At 40.1% G+C, this 15,128-nt stretch overlaps 1 protein-coding gene across 1 annotated transcript in view; it reads right to left on the bottom strand.

Annotated features, from left to right (window-relative positions):
* Positions 1-15,128, bottom strand: part of NLK (nemo like kinase) — a 189,265-nt gene that overhangs the window by 70,517 nt on the left and 103,620 nt on the right. Inside the window, exons 2-3 of the mRNA XM_063449870.1 lie at positions 10,475-10,604; positions 8,264-8,319 (exon numbers count right to left, since the gene is read on the bottom strand). Coding sequence (XP_063305940.1) covers positions 8,264-8,319; positions 10,475-10,604 — 186 coding nt within the window. The remainder of the gene's footprint in view (positions 1-8,263; positions 8,320-10,474; positions 10,605-15,128) is intronic.

Genomic DNA, 15,128 nt, shown 5'->3' on the forward strand with positions numbered 1-15,128 from the left:
TCCTCTCCTGCCTCCCTCACTGCCTGTGGGTCAGTGAGGGGAGGCTGAGAGCAGAGCCCGCGTTTGGATAGCACTGGCTCTGCATGAGCCGACAGGGGGGATCCTGAGATCTCCCCTGCCGGTCTCAATAAATAAGCGTGCCGCGGGGATTAGGGTGTGCCCAGGCACACCCGGTGCGCACGCCTATGAGGAGCTGTACAAGGGGAATAAACAAAGAAAGGCTGAGGAAGGGGAGAAAGAGACACAAAGGGGCTGGAGGGAAGTAAGTAACACACAAAAGAAAGAAATGTGGGGATAAGATATACTAAACGGGAATGCAAGACAAGAGATACACTAAAGGGGACAAGACAGGAGAAGAAAAACAAAAAGGGATAAAAAAAATTCAAGAGGTTGATTAAGGGACAGAGCAAAAGGCATCTTTGCCTTTGGTACCAAAAATCCTTGCACCGGCCCTGCCAAGCATTGTATCTATTGATTGAGGTAAAGTGGTTATGGTACCCAGAGTTCTTTTATAGAAAAGCACTCTCACAAGTATATTGGTCATCAATGATTAAGTAATAACTGGTGATAAAGAATGGATGCGATTTATTGATACATAAAAAAATACATATTTTTGCAAACTTTAAATCTTTTTAGGTCTCTCTGGTATTTCCTATATTGTCAGAATTCACCTACCACCAATGGCAGCTGGTGATGTTTTGAGATAAAGTGTAGCATTAGTCTCTACCTCCAACATTTAACTATGTCCATTTAAACATCATGTACTTAAAATTATTTTAGCTTTGATTATCACACATTGTGTTTAAGAATTTCCTATCTCCTGCACTGTGAATAGCATTCTAGGGCCTGCAACAGCTCTCTGTGTGTGATTAACAGCTCAATTAAGAGACCAGGAGAGAAGAACGTCTAATGTAAACATACAGTGTGTTGTTTCGGATTGAAAATTAAACAAATTTTTTCATGGAGGCTGTGTGAATCCCAGACAGGGGAGGAGTGGGAAGGGCAACATAAACAGAAACATAATTGATTTAACGTCTAAATCAGTGGTTCCCAAACTTTTTAGGTTCAAGGTGCCTTTAATATTTTAATATCTTTCAAAGGCGCCCTAACTTAAAATAATTTCCAAGATTGTATATATGTACAGCACAGCTGCATATACTGGGCCCCTGTTTGGCAGAAATGCTTGCTGTTCACGAGCAGATCCAGAAACTAATCTTGGCAGGGTATCTGGTAGATTATTTATAGAAACAATCCAGGCATAATTACCACTACAGCACTTTGTAGTGGTTATGGTACCAGTAGTGCCCTCCCAGAGTAAGTAGTCAAGTCAAACTGATTATGAACAGTTGGACAACTTACCTGGGATCTGCCGGGATAGGGGCTGTAGTAGGGGATAGGGGAACTAGTGTGTCTGAGGGGTACTATATATGTGTGTGTGTGAGTTGTGGAGTGTGTGTGTGTGTGTGTGTGTGTGAGTGAGGAGTGCGCGTGCGTGTGTGTGCATGAGGGGTGCAGGATGTGTGAGGGGTACAGTGTGTGGGTAGGCAGGTTGTGTGAGGGGTACAGTGTGTGTGTGGGGGGCAGGTTGTGTGAGAGGTACTGTTTGTGTGTATGGAGGGGCAGTATGTGTGTATGGGAGGTAATGTGTGTGTATGGAGGGGCAGTGTGTGTATGGGGAGGGCAATTGTGGGTCTGTGGGGGTAGAGGGGAAGATTAATATATACCGTATATACTCGAGTATAAGCCGACCTGAATATAAGCCGAGGCCCCTAATTTTACCCCCAAAAAATGGGAAAACTTATTGACTCGAGTATAAGACTAGGGTGGGAAATGCAGTAGCTACTGGTAAATTTCTAAATAAAATTAGATCCTAAAAAATTTATATTAGTTGAATATTTATTTACAGTGTGTATATAATGAGTGCAGCGTGTGTGTGTATGAGTGCAGCGTGTGTGTGTATGAGTGCAGCGTGTGTGTGTATGAGTGCAGCGTGTGTGTGTATGAGTGCAGCGTGTGTGTGTATGAGTGCAGCGTGTGTGTGTATGAGTGCAGCGTGTGTGTGTATGAGTGCAGCGTGTGTGTGTATGAGTGCAGCGTGTGTGTGTATGAGTGCAGCAGGTGTGTGTATGAGTGCAGCAGGTGTGTGTATGAGTGCAGCGGGTGTGTGTATGAGTGCAGCGGGTGTGTGTATGAGTGCAGCGGGTGTGTGTATGAGTGCAGCGGGTGTGTGTATGAGTGCAGCGTGTGTATATGAGTGCAGTGTGTGTGTATGAGTGCAGTGTGTGTGTATGAGTGCAGTGTATGTGTATGAGTGCAGTGTGTGTGTATGAATGCAGTGTGTGTGTGAAAGCAGTGTGTGTGTGTAGCTGAGCCTTGGTGGGGGGTGGGCAATTTTTTTTTTTTTATTATTATTATTATTTTAATAATTATTTTTTATTATTATTTTTTAATTTAATTATTATTATTTTTTATTTTATTTAATTTATTTTCGTCCCCCCTCCCTGCTTGATACATGGCAGGGAGGGGGGCTCTCCTTCCCTGGTGGTCCAGTGGCATTGGCAGTTCAGTGGGGGGGAGGGGGGCTGTCAGAGAGCACTTACCTCTCCTGCAGCTCCTGTCAGCTCCCTTCTCCTCCGCGCCGGTCCGTGCAGCTCCCCTGTCAGCTCACAGTGTAAGTCTCGTGAGAGCCGCACTATGACCCCGCGGCTCTCGCAAGACTTACACTGGGAGCTGACTGAGGTGCTGAACGGACCGGCGCGGAGGAGAAGGGAGCTGACAGGAGCTGCAGGAGAGGTAAGTAAACGCTCTGCAGCCCCCACAGCCCCCAGTCTGTATTATGGCAATGTAAGTTGCCATAATACAGACAGTGACTCGAGTATAAGCAGAGTTGGGGTTTTTCAGCACAAAAAATGTGCTGAAAAACTCTGCTTATAATAGAGTATATACGGTACTTTTATTTTTTTAATTAAAAGGTTTTTAAATTTAATTTTAATAAAAAAAAAAGAATAATTTTAATTTAAAAAAAAGAATAATTTTAATATCCCCCCTCCCTGCTTACCTTTGCCTGGGAGGGGGGGCAGTACTAATCCCTGGTGGTCCTGTAGAGAACCCTGGTGGTCCAGGTGGTGATTGAACTCTAGCAGCCTCTGGAGCTGCTAGAGTTCACTCACTCGAGATTCGGAACGTTACCATGGTAACTGCGCAACGCTTCGAGCTCGTGAGAGGAGAACCCGGCGGAGCTGCTGGTTAGAGCTCCCCCAGGTCCTCTGTCCCCCTCACACCTGCCGGCTGCCAGCAATACACTGTGAACGTGTCAGAGAGGGAGACTTCTGATCTCCCCTCCGGTCCTGCAGAGCCAGCAGGGGAGAGGGAGGCAAGGTTCCCGGTGCGATGGTCATTGCACCAGGAACATATCTTGCGGATCCCCCGTGTGCCCGTCTGGGCGCCGTGGCACACAGTTTGGGATCCGTTGTTCTAAATGGCAGCATATTTAGCAGTGAGACTACAGTGGCATGATCTATACAACAAAGCTGCTTCATTAAGCTAAAAGTGTCCTCTTTACCCCTAACCTAATGAGACATCATGTCCCGTTCAACACCATAGGCTTACAAATACATGTATTTGTAAAACCGTAGCCATTTTAATAAGGTGCGGCTCTACCCTATAATGTTGCTACCCACTGACAGCCCTCTCATGCCTGTCCTTTAGGTTATGCAAAATCTGACCGCGAAATCTAAAGTCAATGAGTGACACCAGAAATCAGGTTAGAGCAGACTAGGTATGCCTGATGAGTTCTTTTAAAAATGTCCAAAACACTTGACATGATTAGTCTCTAATAGTACATTGTTCTCCTGCCGTAAAAAATAGTAAGTCACTAGTAACGAATGTTAATATTTAAAAGAGAAAAACTGTTCAAAGGTGACACATGAAAAAACAAACAAACAAAAACCCAACAACAACAACAAAAAAAACTACAACAAACAGATAGTATTGGTAAAGTTTAGGAAAAAGAAACATTAGAACATTAGGAGAAATACATGTTTGCAAAGGCAGATGCAATTACCGGTATTCCCCATTTACATAGCACATACATTAGTGCCATGCACAGCACATTAGTGCTTGGTGCGTGGATATAATGCAGAACTGCAATAGGTTACTCACTTAATAACACATGTAATTATATTAGGTTTCAGAAAAAAAGGACTTGAAATAATTATTTCTAATTATGCCACAAATGGTTTTTCAGGCTGGTGCTCCCTATGACTTATGTAAATTTTCGTTGGCTTCTGTGAAAACTAACAACAACATGACAAAACAGAAGTTACTGTTATTTGTAAAGCGCAATACTCTGCAATGGAATAAATTAAACATAAGTAAATGGTGGCAAATTCAGGGGGAAAAGAACAAGAGGCTACGAGAGCACTGGACAAAAGAATGTATGGTCTAAAGCAGTAGTTTGCAACCTTTGTTTGAAAGGCAGCCACATTATGCACATTACATTAGCGTTATGAGTAATATTCAATTGTAAAGCAAGCTCAGTGATCCATTCATCAAATATGTTACAAACTGAAAATATATTAAAAAAAAAAAAAAAACGGCAAACCATCTACTAAAATCTGTGCATAGGAAACCGTCTATATCAGAGGCTTCAATTCCAGGTCTATGGTTCTAAAACATCTCAGGCTGAAATAATGAAACCTTTATCAAAAAACAATCTGTAACTGATCAGTGGGTATTCTGAAAATGCATTCTGCTATTTCACACAATGGTTCAATTCCAAGACATGTAAATTTTCAAATTCCTAATTTTAAACAACCAACACATTCTTTTAATGCATACAATGAAATCAGAAAAAAAATAAAAAATCTAGATCAAGATTATATAAAACATAGCATTCATTAGCTGCAGAACTTGACTCTGCAGCTAATGACCATCACCCCTTCTTGCCCACCACTTACTTACAATCAAATGCTTCCCAGAGAAGCACTGAGACCAAATATGCAGTCCAAAGCTTCTCATTAGCAGATAAACATGTCTGCTGGGGGTTTGTAACTAGAGAACAGGATTTTATTCCAGAAAATCCTCAAAACCTTTACATGAGTTGCTCAGCCCTACTGCAACATTTGCAGACTTTTAGTACATACCTATCATTAGTCCTTACTATGCCAATAGATTAGATTTTTCTTCGTCAATAAAACCATTGGGAGCACTGCCCCACTTGCCCCTATTTCCACTGCATCAGATACAAAAGTTGCACAAAACACATATTTCCATCCATCCAGAAAGAAGTGATCCGGCTAAATGATTCAGAGCCCAGGAAGTTGGCAAAAAAAAAAAAAAGCATTTATCTTGGAAATGAAACATTTTAAAAAGAAAGGCTCCTGGCAAGAAGTATTTCAACTATAACTGTGTGAATAAGACAAAGTGGTTATGGTGATTAGAGTGACCCTTTAAATAAAAATAACCCTAACGTCTAACCATGTTATAAATAGTCTAGTAGACATGCACAACCACTTAAATGTATGTATCTGCAATTTTACAGAGAGATGAGTAACAGATATCCATAAACTGAGGCCACATTAACAGTGAGGAGATAAGAGACAATGTGAAATGAAATGGGATTCTAATTTTAGAGTTATCAGCTTCAGAGCAATACTTGTATACCACATTAGAAGTGTGAATAAAAGGCTTTTATTTCAATGTGGAATGTGGAATAGTCTGATGGACTATGGGTGGGGGCAAAAGACCCCAAAAGACCCCACAAGTAAACTCACATTTCAACAAAAAGCATAAAAAATGCATTCCTCATCCACACCGAGTAAAATTCATTCTGAGAATCAAATTGCAGCATTTGATTGGAGGAGCACATGCGCACAAAAGCAGCAGGTACACCCACAGCAGAGATTGGTAGTGAAAGAACTCCAAGACATTCAGAATGAGTGAATCACTTAGAATATTCGTGCAAGCACGAGAATACCTTAACTAAGGGCAAATAACTGAGCAATGGTCCATGCTGCTATGACAGCTGGGCTGAAATGTGGAAGATTGTTAGGGTCGTTAAAGCCTATGGCGTTCTAAACTTACTGGCACGTCTTAATGGCGCAAATGGGTTAGGTTGTAAAATTAAAGCTTCACTTTAAAATCTGATTACATCTAAAATTTACATCACTGAATGGTCACATTTAATATAACAGAATTGTTCAAGCAAAATCTGACCATTTTATTTTTATGTCTCATATAAATAATGCATTCAAATATTGCCCAAAACGTACATTAAAAAATTGAAACTGCAAAACTTGTTCACAGTGCACTACGTCCTGGATTTGCCTGCAGTTCCAGGTGGGTTCCTTCTAAAACAAGATAAAAAGCTCCAATCAGGAGAGTCTCATTGTGACCTATGGGGACTAATCTCATTGCATAATTTGCTGACAAGCAAGGGATTATAGGAGAAGTAGTGTGTACTACTACTACTACTACTGTCTATCAGACAGCCACTAGAGGGACTTCCTTGTTCTTAAAACACGAAAAGTGTTTTAAACTACGCTGGACGTCCTCACGCTATGCAAGAGGAGCTCCAGCGTCGCCGGAATCCCTATAGGAAAGCATAGCATAATGCTTTCCTATGGGGAGGTCTAATGTGTGTGTGCGGCCATTGCCACACGTGCGCATTAGGTCTCCCCTGCCGGCTGAGGGCAGGGGAGGAGCATCACCCAGCGCTGAGGGACATCGGTGCTGGATTCCGGTAAGTCACTAAAGGGGTTTTAATCCCTTTAGCAACATGGGAAAGGGGCTGGGCGGGAGAGATATGTTTTCCTGGCACTGGAGAGTCCCTTTAACCCCTTAAGGACACATGACATGTGTGACATGTCATGATTCCATTTTATTCCAGAAGTTTGGTCCTTAAGGGGTTAATTAAATTTAATTAGATGAGCAAGGATAAAATTAAGCATATTTGGAACAACGTACTATTGTGAAAATAATATTTTTGCAGATGGGGGAAAGAAAGGGAAATATTTTGCCTGGAATCACTTTAATGTTTAAGGTCAAACAAGTTGCTCTGTAGCCAAGCTCAGAAATATATACTCCGGGAAAATAGAGAAATAGAGGCTGTCACCATCCACTCCTTTATGGAAAACAACTCCAGAGTACATACTTTATTCTTTATTAACACCAAACAAACTGCAAAGTGTGAGATTGAGAAAACATGCGGCTATCACTTTCCATGACATGTGCACTGTGATTCATGGATGTTCGCAATGGCTGTTTATATCTGCAGTTCAGGCCAAGGGGGTTTGATGGGAAACTCAAGACGTTAGAACTAGTGAAAAGGGAATTGAGGCTATATCAATTTTAATAGAGCTTAAAATGTCAAATTAACAAGATAAACAACCCATGCGCAGGCCACATGCGCCAAAATCTAACTAAAGGTTCCACATTGTGATGTCCACTCACTTGTGTACAGATAATCATGAGTTTCTATAAAGCAATTTATGAAGACAAGCACTTTCAAAACAAGATAATTCGATTTTAATCATTACAGATAAATGTGACTTTGTAACAGGGATCACTATATACAAATTTGAGAGATCCTTTTTTTTTACAATATACATCCGCAGCGTTTCGTGTAGCTGACTGGCTTCAGTTTTTAAGCTCCCTTGGTTCCTCTAAGAATTGAACAGCATGAAGAGAGATATTTTGTCTCATTTAAATTCTCACGAGCTGCATCCCTGATAACCTAACTCCCAAACCTATGATTTCCCTTAGCCTTGGCTGTCACTAACAACACCTGCAAAAAATATAACAATATGCAATTTAAAGTGTACAATTGATATAGCAGGCAATATAAGAGCAACACATGGACACATTCTTACTGCAGTATTGGAAAGGAAACAAGTGGTGTTTGGTTTGAAATCTTTAAGCAGCAGCTTACATAAATATATCGCTTATTATATTCAGGAAGGTTGTACAATAAATAAAACCTCCCTAACATCTGCATTTTAATTTCAACCTTAAGGTAGGTGGGTTATATTTGGGTTTTTGTTGTGTGTGTTTTTTTTTTTTGTGTGTGTCCCTGAAATGGTTCACAGGGTCACTAACGGTAACCCAGTTGGACACAGCGCATGCATGCATCAGCTCACAAGTTGTTCTGGAGAAGTCTACACTTTAAGAGGATTTAATTATTAAAATGTTATGTTCAAGAAGAAAAAACACTCTTCAGAAACACTTTTTGGAAACTAACACAAACAACAGTGATGTAGGATACATTTCTTCAAAATAATCAATATGTGGAGGCTGGAGAATATCAAGTGCAGAGAGTACCTGTAAAGAATAAAATGCAGAATAAACAATAAAAATCACTATAAAATGCGGCACAGCATACTTTATCACATTATCTTTTCAATGCAGCATCTGGTTTCTGAAGCATATTATATCCATCATAAACAAGCAACATTAGGTGAACAGTTCTACAAGGGGCCACTTACATACTTCTGCATTCTATATGTTTTACTATTGTATAGGTTTCCATTTCTTTTAATTCATGTTAGTCTGACAAGAATTTATTTACTCTCTGAAACTATGACGTATGGATTAAAGACAAAAGGCCAATGTATAAGGATCAATTCTGGAGCAAACTGCTAAATGTATCATAACTCCCTCAAATATTCATTTAAACTTCACCGTAATTTATCCAACTTAACCCTAGAATTGCTCTTTGGGCATATTGCCACCACAACAATCTGATAGATTTAAATGTATAGCTTGTGTCAGAGCCAGCAGAGAACATGTAATATGATTCTCACAAAATATTCACGGCACAGTATTTCCTTAATAGTCACACCATGTCTAGTAGGGAGCTTAGGAGCTCTAGATAAGCTCATTAAGTAGCCACACGGTTTAATTAAAGAGGAAAAAAATGTGACAATTACATTAGCTTGTAGAGAAACTGCCATGTGATTATCCAAGAGGTTATTAAGAAAATTACATTTTTCAATGTGGTGAAGACAGTTTGTCATTTCTTATGCTACATGGTAGATCGCGTGGCTGACAAGTTCACATTTAAGTTGGTGCAGATATGGTCCAATGTAGGAATGGGGACCCAAAATTTGATCCTACTGTTAGACACAGATTAACGTAAGGCTTTTTTGGGACTGAAACGCCAAGTGCACACAATGCAATAGGCCCAAGCCATGTAACACTTATACTTTTTTTGTGTGATCTGCTGCTGATCTGAAGTGCACAGTGCCTTATTCCTAGTGTGTGGCCTTGCTGAGCAATTTGGAAAACACCAAAGTGCCAAAGTAGTTTTCGTACTGTGTACACAAATCAGTATCGGACATTGGAGGAATCTAGCTCGGCTCCATGGACATTGGCCCACAGTACCTAGCTATAGTTAGTGACTCCTTGTATCACAGGATTTTCCTCAGCCTGCTTGTGTATACACATTTTATCTGCTTGAATTGTCCAGTGTATACATTTACATGGATAGGATTTTATACATGGCTTCAAAGCTAACTGCAGACAGAGATCAGGTTCTTGATCTTTGAATTTGCGATTCTTGAATCTTGTTCTTAAAACTTCATAACTGAGCCAAGGAAGCACTTTATCTGTCACTGGTAGTTATGGAGATCTCCCCAGACCAGCTTCTCAGCATACAGACTTTGGCAATAAGAAAGGAGGATATCCTGTGATCTACCTGCTCTTCTCCCTTGCGCATGGTTTAATGATGCCGAGGTCAGCGATGTCCTATTACGGGCTCTGGCATCACTAAGCGGCGCAGAGGCAGCTGAGCAGGGAGATCATCAATTCTGAGAAAACAAGAAGCAGGCAGTTTTTACCCTAAATGTACATCATGTGAATGATCATCTCGCTAGATCTATTTAGAACGTTTTTCATTTAAATAGAGAGTATCTCATTGCAGAAGAAATGAAAAAAAAAATCCATGATCCAAAATCTACACTACAAACATTTTATTCATCCTGGAAAATGCACCTTTACTAATGTTGAGATGTACAGCTATACTAGGCGCTGCCCAAATGCATGACTATTATAAAGTTCCCAAAGGATGTAGCAATGGGCTTTTTAAAATGTCATCTCATGAGCAAGAGTCTACAGTGAAAAAAAATATATCCAAGAAGAAATTACAGTTACACTTACTATGAAAAGCTTAGCTGAAAAATAATACTCATCTGTTGGTATCATTTTTAAAAATATGAAATCAACATTTAATAGAACAGAACTCTTAAGAATCATTAATCTGGATATATTAAAGTTTTTAAATGAACCATATCAATGAAATATTTCATTTTTTGTTTCTTCTAATACATTCATCACCTTGAAACTATGGAAGCTGTATTTGGAAGGATTTGGCATAAACTAGTTTGTGTGAACTTGCTCACTGGGATTATTTTACGTTATGTGTTGAGTTTTAACATATTAACTTATACAACTGATGTCATATTGAAAGCTTGCTTACGTTGTCATGCTTAAAAAAACACAACATCTTCAGTTCTCGGAAGACCCTTTTGCAAGAGACTAGATTTTGGAAGACGTTGGGCATCTTTTTGAGGGCAACTCTCTTTCCATCCCTTGGATCGGTTACAGACCTACAAGACAAGAAAAGGCAACATTAGTTTGAAGCATCTTTAAATGTAATTATTTCTTGTATCAATGGAAATATTCACCATATCTGCATGCCTTTTTAAAAGCGATATATTCCAAAGGTAAGCAGTATATATCCATTAAAGTATTATAGACAGGTAAACATACTTTAAAAACATTTATGGACGCCCCCAATATCAAGGACAAGGTCATTTTTAGTTTGTTCAAAATATGTATTTGTGTTCTCATTTTGACTAGTTTCATTCAGTGGTTCTTACCCACTGGATGAAGGACCCAAAACGGACCAATTCCAGAAAATGAACGATCCTTATTGTTTGGAATAGGTTCCAAGTAGGTAAGCCGAATAAAATACCAACACCACCATTTTCATACACATCATTAGGATCTATGTCAAAAAGAAAAATTGGTCTCAACTTATGACAATATTCTGTTATGCCGTGTCTAGCCATTGCTTTTGGGTCCGTTATTAATGATTTGAATATGGTCTAAGATGCACCATTCACGTTGCAGTACATTTTCTTGCCAGTCCTCAACACATAGTAAACAAACCTATTTCTAGGATATAAAACACTGTCTTGTAAGGATCGTTACTTCCAGCAATACAATGAAATATTCCAATCATTATGCATTGTCAGCTGCAGATTTAATTGAATATATTTATATACACACAGCTTTACAAGCAAATAAAGATAACATAATGAACACAAAGACAAAAGCGATCAGCTGCATCTGCTTAGTGCAAAGACAGATAAACTTTCCTACTTCAGCTGTTGTGGATTACATGTCCCTGACGCTTGGCCGGCTCAATAGCTGAGCATCATGGGAAACAGAGACCAAGAACATTTGAAATGCCAAAGATTACTCATCATTCAGCTAAAGAATCCAATATTTGAGAGTTGCAAAAAATGTGAACAGTCTGGCAATCTAGTGCTGAACTACCTGTGTATCGATTCAAGCTGGCCTGCTACAAGATATTTCTCCTAAAATATATTCAGAGATTTGCACATTAAAGACAACTATTGCCTTACAATTTTTTTTTTTAATATAATAATCCTGTTATCAAATTTAAAAGCACATACCGAAATATAAAAAAACAATAAATGAAAATGTAAATAAAGAAAAAACACACACACCTACTATAGCACAGGATCCTTTATAAATACAAAATCAGCCATATGCATGCATTTTGGGTCAGACACAGTTTGAAAAGTTACAGTCTATCAGGGGCGGAATGAGCCCGCTGGCAAAATCGGTCATGGGCTCTTAGGGGCCCGCCCCTGTTCAGCCAACAAATGGTATTAAAATACAGATTTAAATGATATTGCTAATGTGGAAGTGGGATGTTTGCATTATCAATACAGTAAGTGAGGAAGCGGATTCCCATGGTTTATTCAAAGCAAACAGACCACAGCCCTGCAGTCTAATGGTGCCATAACCACAACCTTGGAATGTAATGGTGCAGATACTGCTCCTTTAAATGGATAGCTTAGGCACCACCATAACATACATTTATCATAGAAGCCTTTGCTGTTTATTTTCGTGAGAATATACATGCATTTTCCTTTGTCACTTTCATAAAAAAGAAATCAAAAAACCCACAGCACACCAATTCATGGAAAAAAAATTATTTTAAATTGAATATATTCAATATATGAAGCAAATAGAATACAACATAAATAGAATAGAAATAAAGTGCAAAAAATATAGCTACTATGTACACCTTAAATATGCATGATAACAGAATATGGCCTGCACACCCCAGTTTAAATATTCTGTTATGTTGATACAATGTGTCCTATTCTGTTTCTCAACATGTCATGACACAGTTTCGAACCATGTAACCACCAGGAACGTACTGACAGCCATTTGAGACTGCAGGCAAAATTAGGTCCTGGGCCCTTTGAAAGCTAATATATGTATTTGATCAATTCTAAATATAACTTTCATATAATGTTGTGATGCATATGATTATTGCATGTCTGCATTTGAGCATTTAAAATCATTGTGAATTGACGTTTCTGCTTATTGTGCCCGTATGAATGTATATGTTTGTGTAGAATATCAATATGTGTGAATTCAAGGATATATTGGAGTGTAGTGAAAAACAGTGTGTAAATGGATGGATGAATTATGTCCACTGCAAGAATATTTATGTCGTCTCAAAGTACAATTGTATGAGTCAAAGTATGTATATGTGTAATGCTGATGAGATGTGTGAAACCCAGAGAATATTTTGTGTAGTGCCAGTGAGTATAAAATGCAGGAGGTTATATGCATGTAGTGTTTGTGTATGAAAACAGGCAGTCTATTAGAATGTAAAACAAATCTGTGAATGCAAGGGTTTATTTAGAGGGAATTATGGCACGTGAATGCAGGAGTATATTAGTATGCAAATTAGTTGTGTAAATGCAGGAGTATATTTGTATAAAGTGTCAGTATGCACAGGAGTGAGTGTACTTGTGTGTAGTGTTTGTGTCTATGTATATGAAGGGATCTAAAATGTATTTGTGTGGAAGAAGCTGTGTGTGTAAATTAAGTGGATTGTTGGTGTGTGAATGTTTGTGTGTAGTAATGTTCAGAATGTTCTTGTATTTATTTGCGCAGTCAGTATCAGTGTGTGACTGTAGTGCTCTATTTGTGAGGAGTGTCAGCATGTGTGTGAATGCAAAACGGTATGCCTGTAGATTATCAGTCTGTAAAAACAAAGAAGCAGTGTGTCGCCATATGCATGACTTTAGTGGTGTGTTTGCATGCAATATTTTTCTTTTGAATAGGTTTTTGTTTCCTTTTGTGTCTCTGACTATCTTCCTTAATATGTAATCTGTCTGTCCTCTCTTTTTTTTTTTTCTGTCACCTTATTGGTCTCCACGTCACACTCATCCCAATTGTACACCCACAGACCCACATTTCTCTCCCACTTCACCCTATTTACATCAATAGCCTCACATTTCTCTGTCCCACCTCACCCTATTTACAGCCACAGACCCACATTTCTGTCTCCCACCTCACTCTATTTACAGCCACAGACCCACATTTCTGTCTCCCACCTCACTCTATTTACAGCCACAGGCCCACATTTCTGTCTCCCACCTCACTCTATTTACAGCCACAGGCCCACATTTCTGTCTCCCACCTCATTCTATTTACAGCCACAGGCCCACATTTCTGTCTCCCACCTCACTCTATTTACAGCCACAGGCCCACATTTCTGTCTCCCACCTCATTCTATTTACAGCCACAAACCCACATTTCTGTCTCCCACCTCATTCTATTTACAGCCACAGGCCCACATTTCTGTCTCCCACCTCATTCTATTTACAGCCACAGACCCACATTTCTGTCTCCCACCTCACTCTATTTACAGCCACAGACCCACATTTCTGTCTCCCACCTCACTCTATTTACAGCCACAGGCCCACATTTCTGTCTCCCACCTCATTCTATTTACAGCCACAGACCCACATTTCTGTCTCCCACCTCACTCTATTTACAGCCACAGACCCACATTTCTGTCTCCCACCTCACTCTATTTACAGCCACAGGCCCACATTTCTGTCTCCCACCTCACTCTATTTACAGCCACAGGCCCACATTTCTGTCTCCCACCTCATTCTATTTACAGCCACAGACCCACATTTCTGTCTCCCACCTCACTCTATTTACAGCCACAGGCCCACATTTCTGTCTCCCACCTCATTCTATTTACAGCCACAGACCCACATTTCTGTCTCCCACCTCACTCTATTTACAGCCACAGGCCCACATTTCTGTCTCCCACCTCATTCTATTTACAGCCACAGACCCACATTTCTGTCTCCCACCTCACCCCATTTATACCCACAGACCCACATTTCTGTCTCCCACCTCACCCCATTTATACCCACAGACCCATATATCTATGTCACATGTCACCCCAACCCACCTTTTGTGGGTCTGTATCCTCCTGGCTGCATCCAATCAGCTCTCTGTATCCCAGGTGCTGCTCTTCTTGTAGCTGTGTTAAGGCGCTCTGCATGTGTGGAATGAGAGCAGAGGATGTGATGTTACATCCTTTCCCCTCCTCTCGCTCCACACAGAGTGCCTGCACTGCACCGCGCACAGAGAGTGAAGAGCCCTGAGAAGGGGAACACGCATGCTGCCAGGTCTCACACTGCAGAGGGAGGAGTTGGGAGGTGATACTGTGATAGTTGCAGGCCCCACACAGGCAGGAGCCCGCATCTAATGCTGGGCCGGATGAGAGATCCGAGGACCTGTCTATGCATCCGGGCCTCTGACTGCCACGGGCCCTCGGTCAATGACCGATGTGCCCGAGTGGTCAGTCCGCCCCTGGTAAGCACCCCTGTTCCACATATCCATGAAAATACTTTATGTACCATGATCTAATGTATAAACATATGCATTTTCGTCATGACCTTTCTCTGTGCACCCACACCAAATTTTGAATGAAAAATTAGATATAAACATAAAAAAAATAATAATATATATATATATATATACACACACACACA

Source organism: Pelobates fuscus, chromosome 1, assembly GCF_036172605.1.
Source record: "Pelobates fuscus isolate aPelFus1 chromosome 1, aPelFus1.pri, whole genome shotgun sequence".
Lineage (NCBI taxonomy): Eukaryota > Metazoa > Chordata > Amphibia > Anura > Pelobatidae > Pelobates > Pelobates fuscus.